This window comes from Poecilia reticulata, chromosome 11 (assembly GCF_904066995.2).
Source record: "Poecilia reticulata chromosome 11, P_reticulata-male-v2, whole genome shotgun sequence".
NCBI classification, from domain to species: domain Eukaryota; kingdom Metazoa; phylum Chordata; class Actinopteri; order Cyprinodontiformes; family Poeciliidae; genus Poecilia; species Poecilia reticulata.
The window spans coordinates 28,561,892-28,587,347 of record NC_088840.1 but is presented as its reverse complement, the minus strand read 5'-3'; the positions used below and the strand labels follow the sequence as shown (position 1 = coordinate 28,587,347).

The 25,456-nt window shown below is 41.4% G+C and overlaps 1 protein-coding gene across 1 annotated transcript; it reads left to right on the top strand.

The window, feature by feature from the left end:
• The first annotated feature begins 11,348 nt into the window (after positions 1 to 11,348).
• On the top strand, positions 11,349 to 19,445 carry LOC103473007 (cyclin-dependent kinase 5 activator 1). The gene is made up of 2 exons (XM_008422919.3): positions 11,349 to 11,815; positions 12,742 to 19,445. Exon 2 carries the CDS (start codon positions 12,830 to 12,832, stop codon positions 13,793 to 13,795), a length of 966 nt encoding a protein of 321 aa, XP_008421141.1. The 5' UTR covers positions 11,349 to 11,815; positions 12,742 to 12,829; the 3' UTR covers positions 13,796 to 19,445.
• The last annotated feature ends 6,011 nt before the right edge of the window (positions 19,446 to 25,456 follow it).

The following is a 25,456-nucleotide window of genomic DNA, read 5'->3' as shown; positions in this document are numbered from 1 at the left end:
GCAAGATCGATGCAAGCATCAGTCTCGGGGAAAGTTTTCCACAATAGTGGTGTCTTCTTGTTGCGCCTAGTCTTTGACCGTTTTTCCCCTTTCAGGTCGTCTTTCTTCAGTGTTTCTGCGACAGATTTCTTTTCGGTCACCGACTCTGATGTAAAACTAACAAGTGCCTCTTTGCTGACCGGCTCTGTTGCAGGAATCACAGTGTTCTTAGTGGAACCTTCCTTTTCCATTGATGCTACCTCATCACGTTCTTCAGTCGGCATTGAAACATTTTCAGTCTCAATAGTCTGAGCAAAAAAACTTACATCTATGCAAGTTTCAGACTTTGGGAGCATTTTCCACAATGACTTTTTTTCGCTTGTGGGCAAACCTGCCTGTTGACTTTGATTTTCAAACAAAGGTCCATTGATGTCACTGTTTTCACAAAAAAATGCAAGATCGATGCAAGCATCAGTCTCAGGGAAAGATTTCCACAATAATGGGGTCTTCTTGTTGCGCCTAGTCTTTGACCGTTTTTCCCCTTTCTGGTCGACTTTCTTCTGTGTTTTTGCGACGGATTTCTTTTCGATCACCGAATCTGATGTAAAACTAACAAGTGCCTCTTTGCAAGTCTCCGTCTTAAGGGAATCCTCCTGATCACCTTCTTCAGGGAGAGAAGAGTCCTGATTGATAACGTTTTCAGTGCTGGACTTAGAGGACTCTTCCTTCTCTGGTGTCTCGGAGATCGATTCCTGTTCGGTAACTGTAGAGGAATCGTCGTCCGTTCCAATACTTTCACTTGAAGCTCTTAGTTCAGCGGCGGCCTGTTTCTCCAACCAGACGTGAAAGGGAATCATTTTCTTCTTGTTACGCCTCGTCTTTGGTGGCTGTTCCTCAGACTTAGCGAGCTGTTCTTTCTCTGTTGTGTCGAGTTTCTCCTGCTCTCCAGCGATGGCCAGTGAATCCTTCTGCTTTTTGATATTTTCAGCAGAAATCACTTGCTCAGTGGGGATGCCTTCCTCTGAACAGGTGTTAAATGCTACCTGGTTGCTCTCGTCGGATTCTCTCTGAGGTGGTTGTCCATCCCCTTTTTGATCCACCTTTTGCACTGCTTTGGCGCTCGATCCATTATCAGCCACCAATGAAGAGTCCTGATGTTCCATGTTTTCAGTTGACATCTTCAGCTCTTCAGATCCATGCAGTGCCCACCAGACTGCAAATGGCATCTTCTTCTTGCGCTTGGGTGGCTTGGGTGGCTGTACTTTTCTCTCGACGATGTTGTCGGATGCAACTTCTTCAGATGTACGCTGGTTGGACTCCATTTTAACTGTTGCTTGTGGTTCTAAGATAGATGACTTCTCTAGAAATTCAGTAATTTCAAAGTTGAAAATCCTACTATGTACTGCTAAGTAACTTCTCACGAAAGACTATCGACAACGGCTGCTAAGAGGTCGCGATGAAGGTAGATGGATGTGACGAGCTTATATAAACCCTGGTGATGTCAGAATTCTGCCTTTGGAGTTGTATTGTGATGTCACATTGTGACGTCACAGTTGTGTTTGATATCCAGAGTGGGCTTCTCTGACAGAGTTTTTTTATTAACACGACGGATGCGTGCGCCACCTGACTGCAGAAAGAGTAGGCGGGCTATTAAACTGTCACTGGTTGCCATAGTTACCCACCGTTTTTATTTTCTTTTGAAATCTGGGATATAGCTTCATCTTTAAGGAGTTTCACTCTCAGCATGCATTTGAACTTGTGTCTTATTTACTTCAACACAGTTCACAGTTTTTAACAAGTTCCATAGCGTTCTGTGTACTTTTAAATCTGCTCCTTAGATGCACCTTTTTGGGCCTGCTACTGCCTCTAGTGGCGTAGGAGTGGTAGCACAACTACTTTAATTACTTCACTAAATGAGAATACCACAAAGTCCTTATTATTTTATTATTAATTCTGGCAATACCTCTTGTTCAGCGCCCTTATGCATTGCATACAGTGCATACCCACTTTTTTGTGCCAATTTTTACTTGAGTGGCTCTCAGTTTTATACATATGGAGGACTAAAAACTGACATAATAATAATAAAATAAAAATATATAAATAAAAAATACAGATATATCCAACATAATAATAAATAAAAGAATCAACATAAAAAAGAAATATAAATAAAAGAATAAATATATACTTTGTTTTGATTTTATTGCTTCTCTCTTTCCGTTTTCTGTATTTATTTCTGTATTTATTTCTGTATTTATTTCTGTATTATTTTCTGTATTTATTTCTGTATTTATTTCTGAATTGTTTTCTGTATTGTTTTCTGTATTTATTTCTGTATTGTTTCCTCATTAGCATCGTTATGTTAATGAGGTGGGCTGTCTTCTACGTCCAGCTCTCTATTGGTCAATAAACAGGAAGGAGAATGATCCGTGTGCAGATCGATTGTTAATGCCTGCGCTGTGATCCTCTTCAGAGAGTCTTATAAACCCTTTTCAAAAGACGTCAAACATCCGTTTAACAGCCTTTCTGTTTTGGAAATAGAACGTATTTGGGCTCTAATCTTAATCAGATGTTTATAGTATAGACTGCGGTTGCCACCCGTCATGTAAAATGCATGATTATATTAAACCCTCCTCATCTACGCTAGTTTCACCTTCCGCTAAGTAGCGACATTACCTGAAGCCACAAGTCCAAAACTTGACAGTTATGCCAAACACCCGCTGCTCCACCACATCCTGAGAAGTTAAACTCTTTCTACGATCAAGACATGAGGAGAAGACGCGTTTTAGATAGATAGAGATATTAACGTTTCATTGGAGAAATGTGATCATCTCTCTCTCTCTTATCTCTATAATACAGGTCCTTCTAAAAAAATAGCATTTGTGATAAAGTTCTTTTTTCATAATGTAATAAAAACTAAACTGTCATATATTTTAGATCATTGCACATCAACTGAAATATTCAGGTCTTATTTTTAATACTGAATTGATTTTTCAAACAGCTCATGAAAACTCAAAATCCCTGTCTCAAAAAAATTAGCATATTCATCCGACCAATAAAAGAAAAGTGTTTTAATACCAAAAAATCAAACTTCAAATAATTATGTACAGTTATGCATCAATACTTGGTCAGGAATCCTTGCAGCCTTCAATGTGGCATGGAGGCCATCAGCCTGTGGCTCTGCTGAGGTGTTATGGAGCCCAGGATGCTTCGATGGCCTTAAGCTCATCCAGAGTTTTGGGTCTTGGTCTCTCAACTTTCTCTTTCTCAGGAGAGTTGGCAGGCCAGTTGAGCACAGTAACACCATGATCAGTATACCAGTGGTTTTGGCACTGTGAGCAGGTGCCAGGTTGTGCTGAAAAAGGAAATCTTCGTCTCCATAAAGCTTTTCAGCAGATGGAAGCATGAAGTGCTCCAAACCTCTGATAGCTGCTGCATTGACCTCCCTTGATAAAAACAGTGGACCAACACCAGCAGCTGACATGGCTCCCAGATCATCACTGACTGTGGGTACTGACACTGACTTCTGCCTGGCATTTCCTTCTCCCAGTCTTCCTCCAGACTCTGGCACCTTCCGAATGACATGCAAAATTTGCCTTCATCCGAACAAGTACTGCTCAAAATAAAGGGAACACTTAAACAACACAATAAACTCCAAGTAAATCAAACTTCTGTGAAATCAAACTGTCCACTTAGGAAGCAACACTGATTGACAATCAATTTCTTCTGCTGTTGTGCAAATGGAATAGACAACAGATGGAAATTATTGGCAATTAGCAAGACACACTCAATAAAGGAGTGGTTCTGCAGGTGGGGACCACAGACCACTTCTCAGTACCTATGCTGTCTGGCTGATGTTTTGGTCAGTTTTGAATGTTGGTGGTGCTTTCACACTCGTGGTAGCATGAGACGGACTCTACAACCCACACAAGTGGCTCAGGTAGTGCAGCTCATCCAGGATGGCACATCAATGCGAGCTGTGGCAAGAAGGTTTGCTGTGTCTGTCAGCGTAGTGTCCAGAGGCTGGAGGCGCTACCAGGAGACAGGCCAGTACACCAGGAGACGTGGAGGAGGCCGTAGGAGGGCAACAACCCAGCAGCAGGACCGCTACCTCCGCCTTTGTGCAAGAAGGAACAGGAGGAGCACTGCCAGAGCCCTGCAAAATGACCTCCAGCAGGCCACAAATGTGCATGTGTCTGCACAAACGGTTAGAAACCGACTCCATGAGGATGGTATGAGGGCCCGACGTCCACAGATGGGGGTTGTGCTCACAGCCCAACACCGTGCAGGACGCTTGGCATTTGCCAGAGAACACCAGGATTGGCAAATTCGCCACTGGCGCCTTGTGCGCATCACAGATGAAAGCAGGTTCACACTGAGCACATGTGACAGACGTGATAGAGTCTGGAGACGCCGTGGAGAGCGGTCTGCTGCCTGCAACATCCTTCAGCTTGACCGGTTTGGCAGTGGGTCAGTAATGGTGTGGGGTGGCATTTCTTTGGAGGGCCGCACAGCCCTCCATGTGCTCACCAGAGGTAGCCTGACTGCCAATAGGTACCGAGATGAGATCCTCAGACCCCTTGTGAGACCATATGCTGGTGCGGTTGGCCCTGGGTTCCTCCTAATGCAGGACAATGCTAGACCTCATGTGGCTGGAGTGTGTCAGCAGTTCCTGCAAGATGAAGCCATTGAAGCTATGGACTGGCCTGCCCGTTCCCCAGACCTGAATCCGATTGAGCACATCTGGGACATCATGTCTCGCTCCATCTACCAACGTCACGTTGCACCACAGACTGTCCAGGAGTTGGCGGATGCTTTAGTCCAGGTCTGGGAGGAGATCCCTCAGGAGACCATCCGCCACCTCATCAGGAGCATGCCCAGGCGTTGTAGGGAGGTCATACAGGCACGTGGAGGCCTGTATGACCTCCCAAGCCTCATTTTGACTTGTTTTAAGGACATTACATTAAAGCTGGATCAGCCTGTAGTGTGTTTTTTCACTTTAATTTTGTGTGTGGCTCCAAATCCAGGCCTCCATTGGTTAATAAATTTGATTTACATTGATGATTTTGTGTGATTTTGTTGTCAGCACATTCAACTTTGTACAGAACAAAGTATTCAATGAGAATATTTCATTCATTCAGATCTAGGATGTGTTATTTGAGTGTTCCCTTTATTTTTTTGAGCAGCGTATATATATATATATATATATGTACTAACATTAAAATGTTTGCCCCCCCAAGAGGTAGTGCTGGCCCCCCCAACTTTAAAAGTCTGGATACGCCACTGCTCTGAAGTATTTAATTATGAACATCGCTGTCTTCACATGGTTGAAGTTAGCAGCAGAAGCAGCAACAGCAGCAGCAGCAGCAGAAGCAGCAACAGCAGCAGCAGCAGCAGCAACAGCAGCAGCAGCAGCAACAGCAGCAGCAACAGCAGCAGCAGCAGCAACAGCAGCAGCAACAGCAACAGCAGCAGCAACAGCAACAGCAGCAGCAGCAGCAGCAACAGCAGAAGCAGCAGAAGCAGCAGCAGCAGCAGCACTGATGCAGAAGGAATTTCCCCTCTAATAACTTGACGTGTCCAGCAGAGGGCAGCATCACCTCATTCCTGCTGCTTTTAGGAGAAATCCAGAGTCTGCTTTAGTCAGACTGAGATCCAGATAATATATTTATTAGTCAAAAGAAATGAGGAGAAAGTTGAGATTTTTGTGCATGTTTGTGATGTGTTAAATAACCGGAGGATCCAGAGAGGAGCTGTGAACCTCAGAGTAATCCCCACGTGGCCTTCTCCTCTCTGTGTGGTCTGCAGGCCTCTGGGAGGGATTACTGCGTCTGGGCGAGTCTGAGCGACAGATGTGTCATCAGGTGAGCCGGTCTGGGTCCGGCAGCAAACGCAGCCCAGATTATCGACCCTCGCCGACCGTCTGCGTCCTCGTTCTGAAGCCCCGTTCCTCTTTGTCTGCCTGACAATGTCTCCCTGTCCTCCTTACTTATTCCACCCTCCTGCAGACAAAAAACACAATTTACAGCAGCAGTCTGGACCCGTCTTGATAACAAACTTTGCTGGATGATAAATTGTCCCAGAAGTTGTTTTAATGAAAGGTAATGTTGTTGCTTTAAGACCATTTTCAGGTAATATAATGGTGATGGCATAATAAGACAAGAATACATTCTTAAAGATCAATAAGCTTTAAATTCTACTGAATATTTAACACTTGAACATTTTAAATATCCAAAACAAATAAATTATGAAGTCTCTGTAAACAGTTACCCTTCAAAGCAGCAGACTGAAGATGTTACTATAAAGAGAAAAACAATAAATCATGCAAATGCAACTTATTGAGCTTGTTACAAGTAATTGTATCATGTAATTAATTAATTTGTTGCAGTAAACACACTTTTTACAAGAAACACAGAATAAAGATTGATAAACCTGCAGGGACCAAAGGGAAAGTTGCTGCTATAAAATTAGAGGTGATGCAGACTTTTCCCTGTCATGGTTTCATTCACTGTAAAGGTCAAGTCCTGGTTTAAAATGTAACCTGGAGCATCTCTGGATTCTTTATTTCTACAAACAAGTTCTCTTTTTGCCCAAAAATCCAAAAATGTGCATAATTAGCTAATGAACGGGATGTTAAATGTTTTCATAGTGACTCCATCCTGTACAGTCAAGATCCTCACCTCATCTGGTTGGATAAAATATTTATTGTTGAATTACACGACACGTTATTCCCAGCAGAGTAAGAAATGATTTCCTATGGCAGTTATTAAATGAAAGAGCTGGTTCTGGTACGGCTCTTTCCCCAGGGCAGGTCTCTGTCACGGGGTGGTACAACGTTCAAACCAAAAATAAGAGCTGCCTTTCAGTTGCAAAAAAATAGCTTTATTTTTCTTTCTTTTTTAATACTCCGCAATGACTTTTAATCATCTAAAGTTTCAGATTTAGATAATTCCTGTTCTGTTTGTGAAAACATGCAAAAATGAAGACAACCTTAAATTGAGGCAAGAAGAGCAAGCTACAGAAAGACAGGAATCTGGGGAACATCTTAGCAAGGATTCAAAATGCTTTACATAATGAAAACATGAAAAGCCCACTGCTCTGGCATAATAAAGGAAGGTGATGAAAAATGTAACTCAAGTCCATAATTAATTATCTAACTGTTATTAATCAAAGGAAGATGTAACGAGGTAAAGGGACTTTAGAGGAACTCAGTGTTTCTGCAGCTCGGGTGGATTTCTCTAATCTTGATTCAACATTAGTCCTTTAACCCTGGAAATGTTTTTCAGGCGAAAGAAGACTGACTTTGTAACTGTCTTTATGTGGCTCTGCAGGTTCAAACCCAGATTTCGGACCTGATTTCTAGTTCCTAGCTGTAATAGCTGAAGCTATGGGCTGACTCCAAAGATAACTTGTTTTGTTTCTGCTTAGCTAAACAGAAACAACGTTGATTCAGTGGCCAACTGACAAAGGTGTGGCGGGTGTCCGCCATCTTTGTTTATCCACTTTGTTGGTGTCCAAACAAACTGGAGCAGGGTTGGTTGGACCAGAACCTGGAGGGTTGGACCAGAACAGCTTCATCTTATGAAGTGCAGATTTTAAAGAAGGACTGCTGTAGAAGAGACAGAAAATCATTTAAAGTTTCGCTTCAGTGCTGATCAGCTAGAAAGAAAAGATCAAGCTGAGCCTCATTTGTCAAAAACAAATCAAAGAAATTGTTTTATTGATCATTTCTGGAGGATGATGGGGAAATCACAGCTAAATCACAAAAGTAGGTCAGATAAAATGAAAACATCCCGAGTCTGACCCAGAGAGAAATCAGTAAACAAGTTGTTTGTTTTTTTAAATCTCCCTCTGACGTTCTGCTGAAGGGGAACGTTTCAGGATGAGATCCATCCACCTTTAATCTCTGGATTTAGAAAGTGAAATGTCATAACCGGGATTAAGACGACGCCACAGGTCGGTGCTCGTGTTGTAGAGTGATGCTGAGCACGTGCAAGCGTGTGTGTGTGTGCGTGCGTGTGTGTGTGTGTGTGTGTAGGGGAAAACAGGGGGTCAGCGGTGGTCAACAACAGCTCTTTTCATAGCTGTCAGCGTATCCGGGTCAGCTGTGCAGGAGATTCTCAAAGTCCTGCAGCTGTTAGAGAAAATGAGGACAGAGGCATTTGTGTGTGTGTGTGTGTGTGTGTGTGTGTGTGTGTGTGTGTGTGTGTGTGTGTGTGTGTGTGTGTGTGTGTGTGTTCTGATAATCATAGTGTCATGGGAACATTGATTTGTTCAGTCACCTCATGGGGACAGAAAGGGCCGGTCCCCATAAAAAAATTAGCTTCAAATGACTTTAAGTCATTTCAAAGGTTCTGGTGATGTTTCAGCCATTGGGTTGGATCACAAGTTTTCTGTCAACATGTGTTACTGTTTGTGTACTGATAGCGCCCCTCATCGCTTCTGATTGCTACTGCGCCTAAACACGATTCCCCAAACATGGTTGGGTACCACTTCTTCCTCGTCTCCAACAAGGGGGATGTTGATAAGAACATGAAAAGTTTAGTGTTAAAAGATAAAAAGATCATATTGTGACTTTTTGTAATCTTTTTGGCGTTTTTTGTGTAATATGAGTTTATTCTTGTTTTCTCATATTTTTATGACTTAACCCTGGTACTATTAGAGTATATGTTATATGTTTTGCTTGTATTATTACAAATTTATTGTGGTGATATTTGCGACTTATTGTCATACAAGTTTATTCTCGTAGTATTATGACTTTTAATTGTGTTGGAGCCTGGTGGCCATATTACACTGCTGCACTCTTCCTATGAACTCGAGTTCCTATATAAACATTCACGTGTGAAAGCACATTTATTTAGTTCCACACTGAGTTTTGTAGATGTCTATTCCTACTGTATAGGTACGTTCATATATAGGTACGTTGGCAGGTTCATATACCTGCCAAGCCGCCACTTGTTGTGCTGCACAGTGTGTATAAAACCCATTTCTGCTCTAATCCTGCAGCTACGAACCAGTTATCTACTAACCTAATGCTCCAGCAGGCTTACATCTCACACCTTTAAATGGAAACCCTGCACTCTAATTATAAGGATGTTGTTTATTTTTGGACTGAAGAGAAGTGGAAAAAGAATGAAGTTCATCTGAGGAGCAGATCAGGGATTAAAGGCCGAGTTGGACCAGAATTGGCAACCGGCAGGGATTTCCTTACAACATGGCTGAATTATCCTCTGTTCACGTAAACATTTTGTTTATCGTCGTCTAAAAATGATCAATAATTTTGAATTTAACTGCATTTTCACATTATTTCCTGCCTGCTCTGTGTCTCTGCACCGTTCTCTTATCTCCTCGGCACATCACGGCTCCCGGGAGTTTCCCATTTCCGGACGTTTCTTCTCTCTGGTATTCCTGGAAGGAAGTTTATCTTCTGAAACATTCTAGATACTTACTGATGTGAAAACATCTGAGGCTGCTTTCAGCACCAAAACTTTCATTTTCTGCTCCACTCAGGCTGAGTTTGACTAGACCACTGTAGCCCTTTGTTTGTGTTGTAGATCTGCTGCTGTGCACAGAATGATCCTATCCGATGATCCCTCCACCGCCGTGCTCCACAGTGTGTCTGTCTCCCATCATGCTGCTGTGCTTTATGGTCAAACTCCTCAAAAAACATCCCAGAAATATATATATATATTTTTTTTATCATTAATGTTTTATTTTCAAATTGTTACTTTTTTCATTTAGATTTTTCTGATATTAAATTATTTTGGGAATAATCTCCATGAATTTATTTAATGCTTTAATCTTTTATTTTATTCAGTTTGTTTATTTCAGATTTTGTGATTTATCTTTTTTATTTTATTTCTGAATTGCATTGTCTTTTATTTTCTTTTTTTATATATTTTGGCTACAACACATTTTTTAAATATTTTTATCCCATTTTTAAATTATGTAATTTTTTACGTATATATTTATTGTATTTTTTTAACTTTTTTTATCTCTTAAATTATCTTGCAAATAATTAACATATTAAACATTATTTTTTGTCCATTATCTTTGAATTTTTATTGTATTTTCTTTTCTTTAAATTTTTAAATTATTAGTTTTAAATCTTTTAAATGATCTTCCTCACTAGAAACTGATGGACTTCAGATGGTTTGGAGATGACCTTTGACCCTGTTGACTGGCAGCAGCAGTAGCGACTCTGAGGCCATTGCTGCCGTCTTTCCACCCTGACGTTGTGTCCACATCCTACAGGTCAGTAAACTACCGGATCTCCTGCTTTTACCCAGAAATGTCTTTACTGAGCATAAAGACTGAAAGTGCTGGAGTCAATAATGAGCATCTGCTTGAGGAGAAACCGATCAGTTAATTGATAAATTTATTGTCTCTCCTACCTTGTCTGATCCTTTTATCCCCGGCAGGCGGCCGGCTGCGTGACCCACAACTCGGAGGGACTCGGTTGCATAACTGGAGCTGACCTGAGACCAGGTGAGGGAGGCTTAGTCCAGCTGACCTGCAGGAAACCTCGTCATCATTTAATCATACTTTCATCCGCTGCTCCGTGTTTTGCATTTCAGACGCAACATTTAGATTATTAGTCTGATCTAAACTCTGTCGGCTCTTTCTGAGGTCATTTGTCTTAATATTTAATATTTCTGTGAGTCTGTTTACATGTCAGGATGTTCTCTGGGAACTGCAGCTTCCTCCAAACATCTGTTAGGTTAACTCGTCTCTTAAATAAACCGCTGGACTCGGACTAAGGGCTGCCTTTACATACAAAGGCGTATTAAAGACATAGTACACAGAAAAAAACATTTCAGCCAAAAAGAGACATTTTCTAGACAAAACCAGGAAATTTCTAAGTTTGAACATTTGCAAGAAAAAAAATACATTTTTAGAATAATCGCAGAAATGTTCTAGAAAAAAACATGTAAATTTCTCCAAATCCTCCAATTCTCTACCAGAGTTGCTGAGTTTTCTACAGCTCTGTAGATTATAATTATTCAGTTTGATAAAAATTTATTTCTAATCATCTGAACAACAAATTTTTTTTATTGAAATATTAAATTGAAAAAAAGAAATAATTACATTCTATATAATATGTTTGGAGCATTTTTTTTTATAATAAAATACTTTAAAAGTACTACATAATTTTTTGCAATAACACCCTTTATTTGAAATTTTTTCTTCACTGTCCCCTCAAACAGTACATCCTGAAACAACCTTGCAATGTACCAACCTTGTGTGTGTGTGTGTGTGTGTGTGTGTGTGTGTGTGTGTGTGTGTGTGTGTGTGTGTGTGTGTGTGTGTGTGTGTGTGTGTGTGTGTGCGTGTTGAAGCTCCTCCTGCTGAAGGAGGCGGGGGAGGGTGACGCGCCACTCGCCGCCCGCTCTGCGCGCTCAGACCTCGGACCGAAGCGGCTCTCAGCTCCGCTCATTCAGCCTCTGGAGCTCCTGCAGAGCGGACCGCCGCTGCTGCTGCTGCTGCTGGACAGAGCCGGACCGGAACCGAAGGGAGTTCTGGGGGGACTTTTCTGTGGCTCACAGAGAAGATGGAATGCTTTGAAAGGACTCGGTGAAAGTTTCCAGTTCGGTTTGTGATGATGCACCCGAGCCGACTGCAGCCGCCAGCCGCTGCCGGCTGCCAGTGAAGGGCAGCGGGGGATGACAGCAGCGCCGCAACCGCTGAACAGTCTCTGCGGAAAAGCCGCAGCTATCCTGTGATTGCACACACTGTGCGCCGTCCCGTCACCGCCTGCAGAGCGCAATCAGTTTCTCTATTTCAGCTCAGCTGAGTGCGGCAGGAACCGGACCGGAACCTTCAACCTCCACAGACACAGGTGAGCTGAGAGTTTCTGTGTCTCTGGACCAAACAGAACCGCCTCAGTCAGAGAAGAATCTGATCTGTGCAGATTAAAGTTGTTTTGCCACTTTAATGTCTAGACTCGATCAGATTCGGGTCCAATACTGCAACATTTGTTCCACTTTGTGTCAAACCAACCAGGTTGCTCTAACCCTTTGAGCAACATGTTCCCCTCCTGGCCTGTGGGGGCGCTGCACCAAGAACCACTGAAGGAAACGACACAAAAACCTCTGAAGGAGACACTGAGGGCAACTTCCTGTTTCACCAAATAGAAACAAAATTGGAGGCGTCAGATTTTAGCGGTTGGAGGATTTCAACGAGATATTTCTCCAGCTAGCGCTAGGCTAGCACGTTTGTTTTGGTTGCAATTACCCAGAATGCCCAAACATTCTCTTGGTTTGTTCAGTTTTCCTCCATTAAATCCAGTTTTCCAACTGTTTGAACGCCAAGTCGACCAGACACCGCTCCAAAAGCAGGAAGTGGCCTACAGAGCAGGGAATTCTGGGTAAATACAACCAAACTAAACTTGCTAGTTTAGTGCCAGTGGGAGAAATGACTCCCTTTTACAAAGACAAGACAGAAATCTTCCAAAGACTAAAATCTAACGCCTCCATTTTTGTTTCCATTTGGTGAAGCAGGAAGTTGCTCTCAGTGTGTTCAGAGGCTTTTGTGTCGTTTCCTTCAGTGGTTCTTGGTGCAGCGCCCCCACAGGCCAGGAGGGGAACAGGCTGCTCAAAGGGTTTGGTTGGTTTGAACTGCAGCAGCTGAAAATGGAACAATTGTTGCAGTTTTCCCAATTCGAACCGAGTCTAAGGAACTATTTAGTGTGAAAACTTCCTAAACCAGGATAAAAACGGATTTTGCTCAGATTTCTAATGATTTCTTCTTCTCTGCCTCCATCAGCTCTTGTCTTCTTCACTTTGTGATGTCCATTGGACTCTGAGAGACAAACCGCAGTTAGGTGGTCTGACCTGTGGCGCTCCGACCCACCATGGGCACCGTGCTGTCTCTGTCGCCGAGCGCTCGCAAACCCGGTTACTATGACAACCACCCGGGCTCGCTCAGCCACTACCCGAGCCTCAGCAGCCGCTCCTTGAACAGCCAAAAGGAGCGCGGCCTAAGGAGAGGCCAGTCCATCTTCCTGCCGGCGCTGACCTGGAAGCGGCTGGTCGCCTCCACCAAGAAGAAGGGGAACCCGAAGAAGGGGCCCGGGGCCGCCGGCGTCCTGACCGAGCCCCTGAACAACAACAACATCTACCAGCGGGACCAGGTGCTGCACCTGAACCGGGAGAACGTGAAGAAGTCCCTGTCCTGCGCCAACCTCTCCAGCTACGAGGGCCCGGCCGGACTGGGTCTGGGCTACGGACTGGGCCTGGGCCACGGATATGGCTACGGCAAGCCGCAGCAGCTGTCCTCGGTGAAGAAGGTCCCCCAGGGGGCGGCCTCCCCAAAGCGCGTCATCGTCCAGGCGTCCACCAGCGAGCTGCTGCGCTGTCTGGGGGAGTTCCTGTGCTGCCGCTGCTACCGGCTGAAGCACCTGTCCCCAGCCGACCCGGTGCTGTGGCTGCGCGCCGTCGACCGCTCGCTGCTGCTGCAGGGCTGGCAGGACCAGGCCTTCGTCACGCCCGCCAACGTGGTGTTCGTCTACATGCTGTGCCGGGACGTGGTGGACGGCGACTTGGTGGCGTCGGAGCACGAGCTGCAAGCCATCCTGCTCACCTGCCTCTACCTGTCCTACTCCTACATGGGCAACGAGATCTCGTACCCGCTCAAGCCCTTCCTGGTGGAGGCGGGGAAGGAGGCCTTCTGGGACCGCTGCCTCGCCATCATTGACGCCACCAGCTCAAAGATGCTGCGAATCAACGCCGACCCGCACTTTTTCACGCAGATCTTCGCCGAACTGAAGAGCGAAGGCGGCTGCGGGCCTCAGGATTACAGCCGGGTTCTGGACCGGTGAGAGGAGGCTTCACCTAAAACGCTCCGTCCCCCAACGTCCCGGCTGCTTCTCTGCATCGCCAAGCGGAACTATTATCCAAGATTCACATTTTTCACGTCTTGGAGCCTGCATTTGGGTCTCAACTGCTTCTAAAAACAGCAAACAACAAGTTGCAGTTTTTTGGTGTCTGGAAAATGAGCCGTTTCAAAAACCTCCAGAATGTAAAGTCACAAATCAACAGGCGCCGTCCTGTTACTTAGCAACCCCTGCAAAGCCCAGCACATTACCTAGCAACCCCTGTGGAATTCCACCTGTTACCTAGCAACCCAGGCTGAGCTCCAGTGCGTTTGGTCTGGTGATTTACCGCTTTATGCACTGTACAATGGCTGCTGGAAAATATAAATGTTTCCTTCTCGACTTGCACTGCAAAAACACAAAATCTTACCTGGTAATTTTGGTCCAATTTTGCAAATATTGCTTGAAATAAGGTCAAACTAACTCACAAGCAACTTTTAAGCAAGATGTCTTAGTTTGTTTTAAGTAAGTAATTTCTTAATTTTAAGTAAAAAGTACTAGTTCCACTAGAAAAATGTTTTAAAGTATCTGCCAGTGGATTAGAACTTTCATCACTATCAAGGAATTATTGACTTAAAACATGATTCTCCATCTTCTTTGAAAGTTAGTTTTGTCTTACTTTAAGCATACTAACACATTTGCACAAGAAACTAGACAATAAATACTTGGTAAAATTTTGTGTTTCGGCAGTGTACCATCCAGAAGCCACTTGCTGCATTCTTGTTGTACAGGACGCTCCACTTCTGCTTTTCAAAGATGTAGGGTTGTATCTGCACATCTGTTTGTTGCCATATTTACATGTGAGTGTAAAACGATGAGCTGGGGGGGGCGTGGCCAGCAGCAGCTTATTAGGATTTAAAGTGACAGAGACCCTAAAACAGCTCAAATCAGCCAGAACTGAAATCCCATTAAATAAGAATAATTTGTGCAAAAAGCAGGTTAGGATAATAGGTCACCTTTAAACACCTAATGGTGACTGAGCGGCTTTAACGGGTCGACTTAGAGAAAAGGTTCTGGTTTGGGAAAATGGACGGACGGGAGCAGCTGGAGGTTCTGTGGTGGGCGGAGTCAGAGCGGCGCTGCCGATCCGTGTCGGCATTGTTGGAGTAGAAGGCAGCCAGGATCATCAGCTGTTTACTCCACACACACGCACACACACACACACACACCGAGTCGTGGTAATAAGATTACCAGATTACTGCAGCCCCTCCCAGCATCCCTGCGGAGCCTCAGTGGGAAATCTGGACCGAACCGAGCCGAGCCAGTTGCGTGTCGTTCTGATCCAGAGGTGCTGACAGCTTCCACAGAGCGTCCATGCAGGGATGACAGATGAGCTCGGTTCTGGTTTACAGTTCGGCCCATTTTCCTGACCTTTCAGAGGAAAATCTGCAGATTTCTGTCTCATCCCTCGTTTAACTCCCGTCTCCTGAGAAACCAAACTGGTTCTGTTCGGCCAGAGCCACAAACATGCAGCGTTCTGGGTTTTCTTCGGTGCTGGACGGTTTAGTTTCATCCTGCAAGTTTAGACACATAAAAACTATAAACAGGAGTGAAAACTGAACACAAAGCTCGTAAATTTGGATTTTTACGTCAGAACTTTCCTGTTTGGTTTCATTTGGTCGGGAAAATTAGATTTTCTAACGTAGAAGAAACAATGAAGCCATTATTCTGGTCCAGATGTTCCTCCACCAAACGCAGAGATGCATCATCTGCTGCAGGCTGTAAAAACTTAAATCCTATAAGCTGGCTAAAAATATATTAAATTAAAAACACAAAAATGTAGTTTTTGTTTTACCTGCTTGACATTAAGCCAGTTTTTAAAATACAAAATTAGAGATCCAGAACATAAAAAAGTGCTTCCAGCTGTAAAAGGAAAATACACAATTGCAAAATTTTGATTCAATTATTTTTAATTTTGTTGGCCAAATTTATTTCATTCTTGAGTTGTGGTCACCGGCCAAGCAAAACCATTTCTAGGGGCCCAAATGGCCCCCGGGCCACACTTTGGACACCCTGATCTCATGGTTTCCTAAAATCGGCCTTCAACTTTTCTGCATCAAAAATAAAAACTATGAAGTTTGAGTATTGAGACAAGGTATTTTTTTTAAATATGATAAGAAAGTCGATCATACAACAATAAATTTAAAATAATGAGAATAAAGTGGCAAAAATACAAGTGAAGTTGAAATTCTGAGAATGGTCGTAATAACACGAGAAAAGGAAGTCGAAATAATATATAAATATTTTTTTACATTAACGGAACAGCAGCTGAATGTCTATTATAAATGTAGCAAATCTTAGCCGATGTTTGGCTAACGTAGAAAAAACCGCGGTGTGGCGTTTCCATTAAACAAGAAATGAAATTAAAAATCAATAAATCATTAAAAACACCGTCTTCCTCCAACCACTTCCTGTCGGCGTCTTTGTGGTTTGGATGAAAAATTGTTTCCATTGCAGTTTTGTGAAAAACAGTAAATAATTTCGATGCGACCAAAATGAAATGCCTCGTCCTGGTGGCAAAACTTCTTAATCGAAAAACCAATTTCTTCTGAAACTGTCTTGTTTCCATTAAGCAAATTTATTTTAAAATGTCAAACTGTGTAATTATAAAGTCAATGTAAACGCAGAGACAATGAAGTCCAACCGCTCTGCTGTAATCCCGTCATAATCCCACCATCAATCTGACGAGGAAAATCAGAAAGTAGGTTCTAAACTGGTTGTTTAAGCTGCTAACTGGGACCTGAACTGGCTCCCAGTTTGAGGAGTTTTTTCTGCTGCAGCCATTTTCTGCTCCATGTTGTTTTTTCCCTTCATCTCCGGCTTTGACAAGGAGACCAGTGTCTTGCCTCCACACACACACACGAACACACACACACACACACACACACACACACACGCTGGGTTATTTGATTAGATTTGACACTCTGCACCCGGCAGCCATTGTCAGGACGAGGAGGAAGGGCAGGCCCGTCTCTCCTCCTCTTCCTCACAGCCAGCTCAGGTGTGGCGCTGCGGTTCTGGATCCACTTAGCTCTCATGTCAGCTGGAGCGCTAATTCCCCCTCATCCAATCAAAGCTCTCTAATCCCGACTGCAAACAGAGGCGGAACGGCCGCCGCCGCCGCTGTGGCGATTGGATCCTCGTGTTTCCGGGTTAAACTTGACATTTTGACCAGGAGAACCCGGAGCCGGACCGGAGTCACGCTCCGGTTTGGAAACAACAAAGAGACAATGTGAAATAAATCAGCTTTCCTGATGGGAATCAACGAGTTCTGGACTCTAACTGAGATGGGTACACTGCAAAAACACAATATTATAAAGTACTTAATCTAGTTTCTACTGCAAATATCGTAGCACACTTGAAATAAGACAAAACTAACTTACAAGTAAATTTTATACAACAGTGTATTAGAAAAGAAAAGAGGAGTTAATATCCACCAAAAACCTAAAAAAATTAGAAAAAACATAAATTTCTCAGTTCTATAAGTCATAAATTTGCTAGAAAAAACTCCTGAAGTTAATGTAAATATTTTCAAGAAAAAAAACCTGAAAAGATTTTGAGCTTGAAAATTAAAAAATGTTCAACTTTTGGAAACTTTCTGAGCTCCACAATGTAAAATCTTTTTACTTTTCAAGTTCAGAAAGTTTTCACGTTTTTTTCTAAACAATTCTGAGATTTTTCTCAAAAGTTTTTGATTTTTGAAACTCAGAATTTTCTGCAGTATTTTTTTCTCAAAGATTTATGAGAATAATCTCAAAATTTCTGAGTTTTTTCTATCAAATTCTAGACTTTTCAACCCCAAAAATTTTCTTCTTTTTCTTAGAAATTTCTGAAATAAATCTAAAGATTTCCTGCTATCTAAAAAAATTTTGGTTAGTTATCAGAAACCTCATCCTCATTTTTTTATTTGCTAAATTTTGTATCTATAATGACCCTTAGACGCCGCCGTCCTTTTCAGACTGACGGAAGTGCAGATTATTTCACTTATTAAAAGTAATTTTTCCTCTTTTAAATAAAAAACTCTCATTCCTGATGCGATATTTGAACTTGAAACTAGACAAGACTCCGTGGTTAGATTGAGTGTTTTTGCAGTGTTTGGTGATAATTCCTGCTAATGTCGGCGTCTCCACAGCTCTGTGAGTTGTGTTATTGCTGCTGCTGTAGATCAGTGTGAAGTTTTAATGGCCCACCTTGGAGCGACGGTGTAAATATGGAGAGCAGAGGCGTTGGGAGCGAATAAGAATAAAGCGATAGTGCTCCTGTGGTAGAGTGAACGCCTGCCTGCTGGCTAGTTTAGAGCTTTTTTACTTTCTGCTTTTCGCTGAATTGGTTTTTTAAATGTGATGTTTTATTTCTACATGAAGAAAAACAGGTCATAGTAAATTATTTTCAGACCTTTTCTTGCCTTTAGTATGGCGGCCTGTTAGGGCCATTGTACATAGAAACAAAGAAGGGCAAAATTTCTGTGAAAACCTCAGAAATTCTGAGATTAATCTCAGAATTTTTCCCCCCAAAATTTGGGAAGTTCAACATTACATTTTAGAAATTTGCTGGGATTAATCTCAAAGTTTCTGAGATTTTTTTTTTGCAAATGTAAAACTCTGAAAAACTCTTGTTTTCTCAAAGGTTTCTGAGGCTAATCTCAAAATTTCAAAAAGAATTTCTAACAAATTTTCAAATTCAGAAATGTCCTTGTTTCTAGAAAATTTCTGAGTCTTTAACCAGCAAATTTTCAGCCTTTCAAACTTAGAAATTTCCAGGGTTTTTTTCTAAAAAATGTCAGATTGTTTTGGCAGACACACACACATATATATATTTATTAATTTATTTATTTTTATCTACTTTGACCCTAATACGTCGTCGTATTTTAATGAGACGTTAGCCCTTCACAAACAAATTTGTTACAATGTTATAAACCAATCGGTTGCAGAGTTTTTACATCTTACATCATTTATTTTAGTCATAATTTGCAGGATTAATGTCCCATTAAAGGTGAAAAGAGGTCTGAGCTGCTTTATTTTGCATTTTAACAGCAATTTTTATTTCCGCTGCAAAGGAAACATTATGCTGAAGGTGTTAAAATCCCAAACTATGTGACTGCTGAGTGAAAAAAAAACTGTCATTCTGGTTTTTATAGAAATATTAGAGACACAGGAATGTCGTTTACTTGAGTTTGGCTTGTGAATTCCTCTCAGCTCAGTTTCTCGTGTCTCTTTGCCAAATTGGAGGTTCGTCCTCCTGCGTAGCTGCAGGAATCTCTCCTCCTCAGAGAGACGGAGACCATCAGTAGCGTCTCTCATCAAAGCGCAGCTGCCGGTGACACAAAGCCGGCCGTTGTGCGGCGGCGACGGTCGCGGCGCAGCTCCGTCTCTGATGCAACAGCTCCGTGACAAGACCTGCTCTGTGCAGGGCGACTGATGGAGGAGCGTCCAGCCTCCGCCTGGAGCCAGGTGTGTCTCTGTGAAAGTAAAAACACTGCTGATGGGAAAAACTTGAAGAAAACTGTTTAATTTTGTCATGTTTTTGTTTCCTTTGTTCATGACATTGTTGTTTACTATGTTGGTTATTTAATAAAGTGTTGAGCTGAAATGTAAAAGCAGCTGTTTGTCTTTCCTGCTCACCTCCTTCAAGATTTCTGGGTTTTAAGTTGGGTGTAAACATCAGGAAAGCACCAGATAGTCACTCTGTGCTTAAAATGCTGCATGAAAGTTTTCACACCCTTCACACTTTTTCAGATTTCATCAGTGGTGGGAAGCAGGCACGTGCAGAGGGAGGGGGCTGGGGGGGCTTGAGCACCTGCCCCTTTTGCTCCGTGCCCCCAAGTGCCCTTTTGGTCAATTTTTTATTTATTGGTATTATTATTTTCTAAGTCCTCTTCTGACACATAATAACGTGCTAAAATTATTAGTTTTTTGTTGGGTTTTTTTGTACAACATAATAAGCCGGTCACCTTGTTACCTTTGACCTTTTGCCCGTGACGCATGATGCAGTTGCCTCTCGCGCAGTGAGATAAGGCGGCTAACTGGAGCTAAACGTAGCGAACGTTCCAGATTATAAAACAGTTTTTGGTGAATTATAAAAAACGTTTTTGGTGAATAAAGTGGAGTAGACTTGCTGCTTGTCAGATGACGGAAAACGTTGAAGTATCGTTTCTGCTTCAGCTCGGAGTCGCGGTTTAAGCAGAGAGGTAATGAAATACAACAGACACTGACAGGCCTCTGCGTCTGCCTTTCTCTGAAGAACTACTGAGTGGGAGGAGACAGCCAGGTGAGGAAAAACTGTTCTTATCTATCGATTGAGTATTTCTATCATACAGACATTAGGCTGTTGTTGTTGTGCTATTAGCTAGCAGCTAGCTAACGACTTTGCTAGCAAAGCTAGATAACTAAAAGCTTCTTCCCTGTATTGTTAATGATATCAGTCATTTTTTAGTATTGCTTATGCAATAAGGGCACATCGCCCGTCCAAAACCGATAATCTCCATTATGGATATATGTTCGATCTTCTAATTTTCTTTGCTGCATAATGTACATTTCATTTATTCCAGCGTTAGGTAAATGTATCTTGAAGGAGAATAACACTTAAATAAAAGTCCAACAAGGATGTTCATTTAGAATTAAAAATAACTCACCTTGAATTACCATGATAGATATAATGAATGTAATAAAAGTGACATTAATGAGGGGGGGAAAAAAAACTCAATCCAGATTTTAAGTTTAGTTTCTGGTTCACAGAGTATGAAGTTAAATTTGTTTCCCAGTCATTCAATGGAAACAAAAAACTAACCTCAGTTAAGTAAAATAAAATTGTAATCAAAACTTTTGGAATTGTAATAATTCCTTTAAAAAAAAGTTTTGTTTAAAAGATTTTTTTTAAATTAAATAACTCATAAAACATAAGCTTTTATTTACACACATCATAAATCTTTTGTTGTGATTTTAAGCCCTGATCAAGACGTCATGTGAGAATCACAAGCAAAACTTTGAGTCACAAACAAAAACTTAGAATAGCAAGAAAAGATTTCTGACAAGCGCAAATAAGTTTGTTTTGCAAAAAAGAAAGTTAATATCATGAGTCAAAAATGTGTGATTTAAATTTTTTATAAAGTTTTTTAAGCAAAACTCAGTAGCTTTTCTCATGGTGACATTAACAATTCAATATTTGTTTATTTTTTCTGCAGTCCAGTTAAAGTTTGCTGCAGCTCTGCTTTCCTGAATGGACCGTCTTCATCTCCACTGCAGCAAACAGGCAGATCTTTTATATATTACAGTCACTAAAAGGTTGCATTGTGCCCTTGTTTATATTTTTAATAGTGTAATTCTGTAAAGACTAAATATGTCTGCTGGTCCAGCTCTGATTTGCATATCTTGCTAAATTGTGGGTTTGAATATTGCAAAACTTTCCTATAACAAAATAGACCTGCAGAAAGAAATGGCTAATAAAATATCTTACATAGGCATAGTGTTATGCTCTATATGGAGATGTTCGTTAGCTTTGATTGTATATCTCACAATTTTGTAATTTATCGTTGTTTATTAAACTCTGAAAGCTGAGAGGCTGTTAATATTCTGTCCTAGAATGAGGTTAGATGGGCCTTTATTTGTTGTTGAGCACCTGCCCCTGTAGTGGCCTCTGCACGGCCCTGGTGGGAAGTAGGAAGTACAAGTACTTTGTTACTGTACTTAAGTACAATTTTTGAGTACTTTCTCCACCACTGTATTTCATCATGTAAAGCATCACACGTTCGGACAGCGTGTGATGGTCTATGACGCATGTGATAGACCAGTGAAAAAGAGGAATATAATTTATGGTTATCAACTGTTTGTTTTTTCTAGATAGAAATCTGAACAGTGCCGTATCCAGTTCCTATTGAAATGAATCAGTTCTTTTTAACCTGGCTGAACTAGTTCTTGCTTAGGATGATCTGGACCAGAACTATGGGTCCGTTTGTTAAATTACCCAGTAACAGCAATAACTTGGCTTATTTAACATATTAAAAGAGGGAAAACTGGAGTTCATTTAATTCACTCATTTATAAATGTTTCAAAGTCAATATTTTATTTGGAGCTAAATATTTAGCTTCAAACTTAATATCTAGGTTGCCAACTAAATATTTATTTTTTAATATTTTGCTCACTAATTAGACATTTGGTTTGAGACTGTGACATTTATTGATGTAACTCGTAAAGACCAGACAGAGCGTTCTGGTCAGATCCAGTCCAGATCCCCATGCTAACATTAGGCTATGCTAGCTGGGTGAGCTAGCAGACGGTGGCAAACAGCCACAAGAAACGGAAAAAACTGATTCAGCACATACATAGCTTGCCAATTTAAAGTGTACCGCTAATATTGGCTAAATTTCTTTTCATGAGGGCGAGGAATATAATTTAGATTGCTACGTTAGCTCGCTAACTTTGCTAACATTACGTGAGGTGTGACGTAGCCACCGCCATCTCTGAAAGCAAAATCTCCACGTCTCCCAAATAATCACTGCTCACTTTCTTTGGAAACGGTTCACTTTACATCCAATGAAAGTTTAAACAAATTGGAGAATATTCTGGCAATTTCGTGATATTTCCACAGTTTTCTTTACTGACTCAAGACTCCTCAAAGTCCGAGACTGAGACAAGATTGAGGAAATCTTTTCCTCAAACTTTTCCAATATTCCGCTAATGTCAAAAAACATTTAGCAGTTGCATTGCTTTCATTAAATAATAAACACAATTAAAATAAAATCACACACGAATAAGTTTGTAAACGTTATAAATCATTGTAAAATACACAGCGACGTCATCCTCCAACTACTTCCTGTCGGTTGTTTATTATGTGACTCCTGATGCAAATAAAGCGTTTCCTTTGCAGTTCTACCAAATAAACTCATCCTAGCGGCAAAACGTTATAAACACTACAGGCGTGTTTCCTTCAAGTTAATTTATTTTTAAAATGTCAAATTGCTCAATGATGGTTAATGGAAACGCAACTGGAGATTTCTCAACTACAAAGCTTATCATAATATATTTGAACTGCATGATTCAGAGCTCCAGATTTATTCTCCTGGTATTTGTCTCGTTTTGCAGGTTGTGTTTATTTTCCAGGTTAAAGAAGTCTCATTCCTGATGACTCCTGGGTGTTTCCATGCAGCAGGTCCAACATGGCGGCTTTGGTTTTCCTGATTAATAAGCATTCCTGCTGCTGGAGCGAGTCAGAGGAAAAAGCAATCTCTTCCTCATGTTACTGTAATCTCCAGCATGTGACCTGATGACGGAAGGATGCTGGAAACCTGCGGGTCTCACCAAACCTGCCCTGCTCCACGCTGAGAGGATTTAGGGAGGAAAAAAAACCCACAAGAGCTCTGGGAAACATTACATTCCCGGGTAAATCCTCTCCAACTCGTTACCAAATCCTCGCTGCAGGGCGGCTAATCTCTAAAGTGAGGCAGACCAGGTGCCAGTTTTTGTGTAATGGAATTGCTCAGAACATTAAGTGATTGCATCAACAATCTTCAGTCCTGATAAATTAGATTAGACTCAGAGGAATCCTGTTTGTGCACAAGCGAAGTTGAGCAAACGGGCCACTGTAGACAGAAAAAAGGAGGAAATTTCCAACAAAACGTTTCTGAAATTTTGAGATTAATCTTAGAAAATTTCCTAGAAAAAAACAGACATTTCTGAATTTGAAAAGTTAAACATTTTCTAGAAAATAAATTGCCCCTAATCTCAAAATTAAAAAAAAAAAAATAAAATCTTGAAAATTTCAGTTAAAAAAGTTGAAAATTTGCTAGAAAAACCTCAGAAATGTTTAGATTAATCTCAGAAATTTTCCAGTAAACATCTTGGAAATTTCAATTTCAAAAGTCACAATTTCTTGATTTGGAATTTTTCTCATTTTCAAAAGTTTTCTCAAATTCCAAAATTTCCTTTTTGTTTTAGGAGAGTTCTGAAAAATTTCAGGGATATTTTTGACATTTTAAACTCAGAAATATCAGAATATTTTATCCAGTAAACTTCCGAGATTAATCTAGAATATTTTCTACTTTTAAATTTGTAAATGTCCCAGTATTTTCTAGAAAAATTCCGAGATTCTTAGATGGAAATTGACTCTTTATTTTCATTTAAACGGTCCTAACAAGCCGGAAACTTCCCCCCCAGTCCTGTGATGAGACCTGCAGTGAACTGCTGCAAAGCTGACTGGGAGACGGCTCTGACTGCAGGCGGGAAGAAAGAGGAGAAAAAGATCAAAATAACCATCTTAAATAAGATTGTGCTTTTGTTAAAATATCTCCCTTTGATCAGATAAGTGCAATAATTAAAATGTCTCAAATGGAGAAGCTGCTCTCACACTTCATGACTGATAAATCTGAGCTTTATGGCTCCGATTTAAGGATTAGAGTGAAATAAAAGCAACATATAGGCTGTAATCTGCGCTGCGACACGACGGAAACAAAGCCAGTGATTCATCAGACTGGAAACTGGGAGAGCAGCAGACTAACACCGGCCTCGGTTTGGTTCTGCAGTACTTTAAACACAATCCTGGTTTTATCTGGATCCACCGTCGCAATCAGGGGAATAAAAAACGGTAAAAATGAAATAAAATCCGTGAATTGCTGCTGCTCAGCTGCAGTTTCAACCCAAAACAGATTCTAGATTACAGAGTATTTAAAAACAGATGTTCTGTTCATCTGCCAAATGTTGGCTGTGATAATTAGCTAAATCTGAGGGCCTGTCAGGTTCTGGTAAACTGCTTCTATGTGCTCAGTGAACTAAAATCACAGGTGGAGTTCCTCAGGGAACCACCAACGGTCCACTTTTATTCACTAAACTATAGCTACATTCAAAGAGGTCTTTTCTGATTTATTGTATTTTTTGTGGTCGTTCATACGACTAATTAAACCGAACAGAAATCAGACTTTATTGTGACTGAATTTTTTCCGTTTATCACTTTGGATAAAACTTGACATGATCGTTCAGGATGAAGACGCTTTGAAAACGATCCGATACGATTTATATCCTCGTACAAAAGTGACTCAGATTGGATTTTTGGGAGGGTAAACAGGTCGGATTCAGGCCGACTGCCGTGAAAACATCGGATGTGGGTCGCATTAGCCTGCTGGGTGAACGTAGCTTTAATGCTCTTCTGTCAGAATTGAACAGCCAACATGTTTCTCTGCTGATGACACACAACTTGATATCTTTATTTATGCAGTAAAACCCCGCCTAGAAGTGGATTCACACATTTCGGGATACTTTTTTTCCAAATTACTCACAGAAAATGTATTTCTGTGAGTAATTTATGTCTTATTGTGTTGAACTTCCTGCCGTGTGAATGCTGCTCAACAGATAAACGAATCTCAGGAGCCGGTTTCATGCAGCACACGCTGCATTCGGACGCACCGACTTACTTTTGCAAACGGTTTTATCTCCAGAACATTCTGGGATAATCGCCTCAGCAGGTCGTCTACAGCTGGTTTGGCTTCTAATGAGTCGGTAAGTTCAGTTTATTAAGGGGCGAGTTTCTCCAGCAGGGGCTCAAACGTCCCAAACAAAACGAGAGCAAATTAAACAGAATGAAGGGAATAAACGTCCAGTTTCCTCCGCAGAGCATCAGACA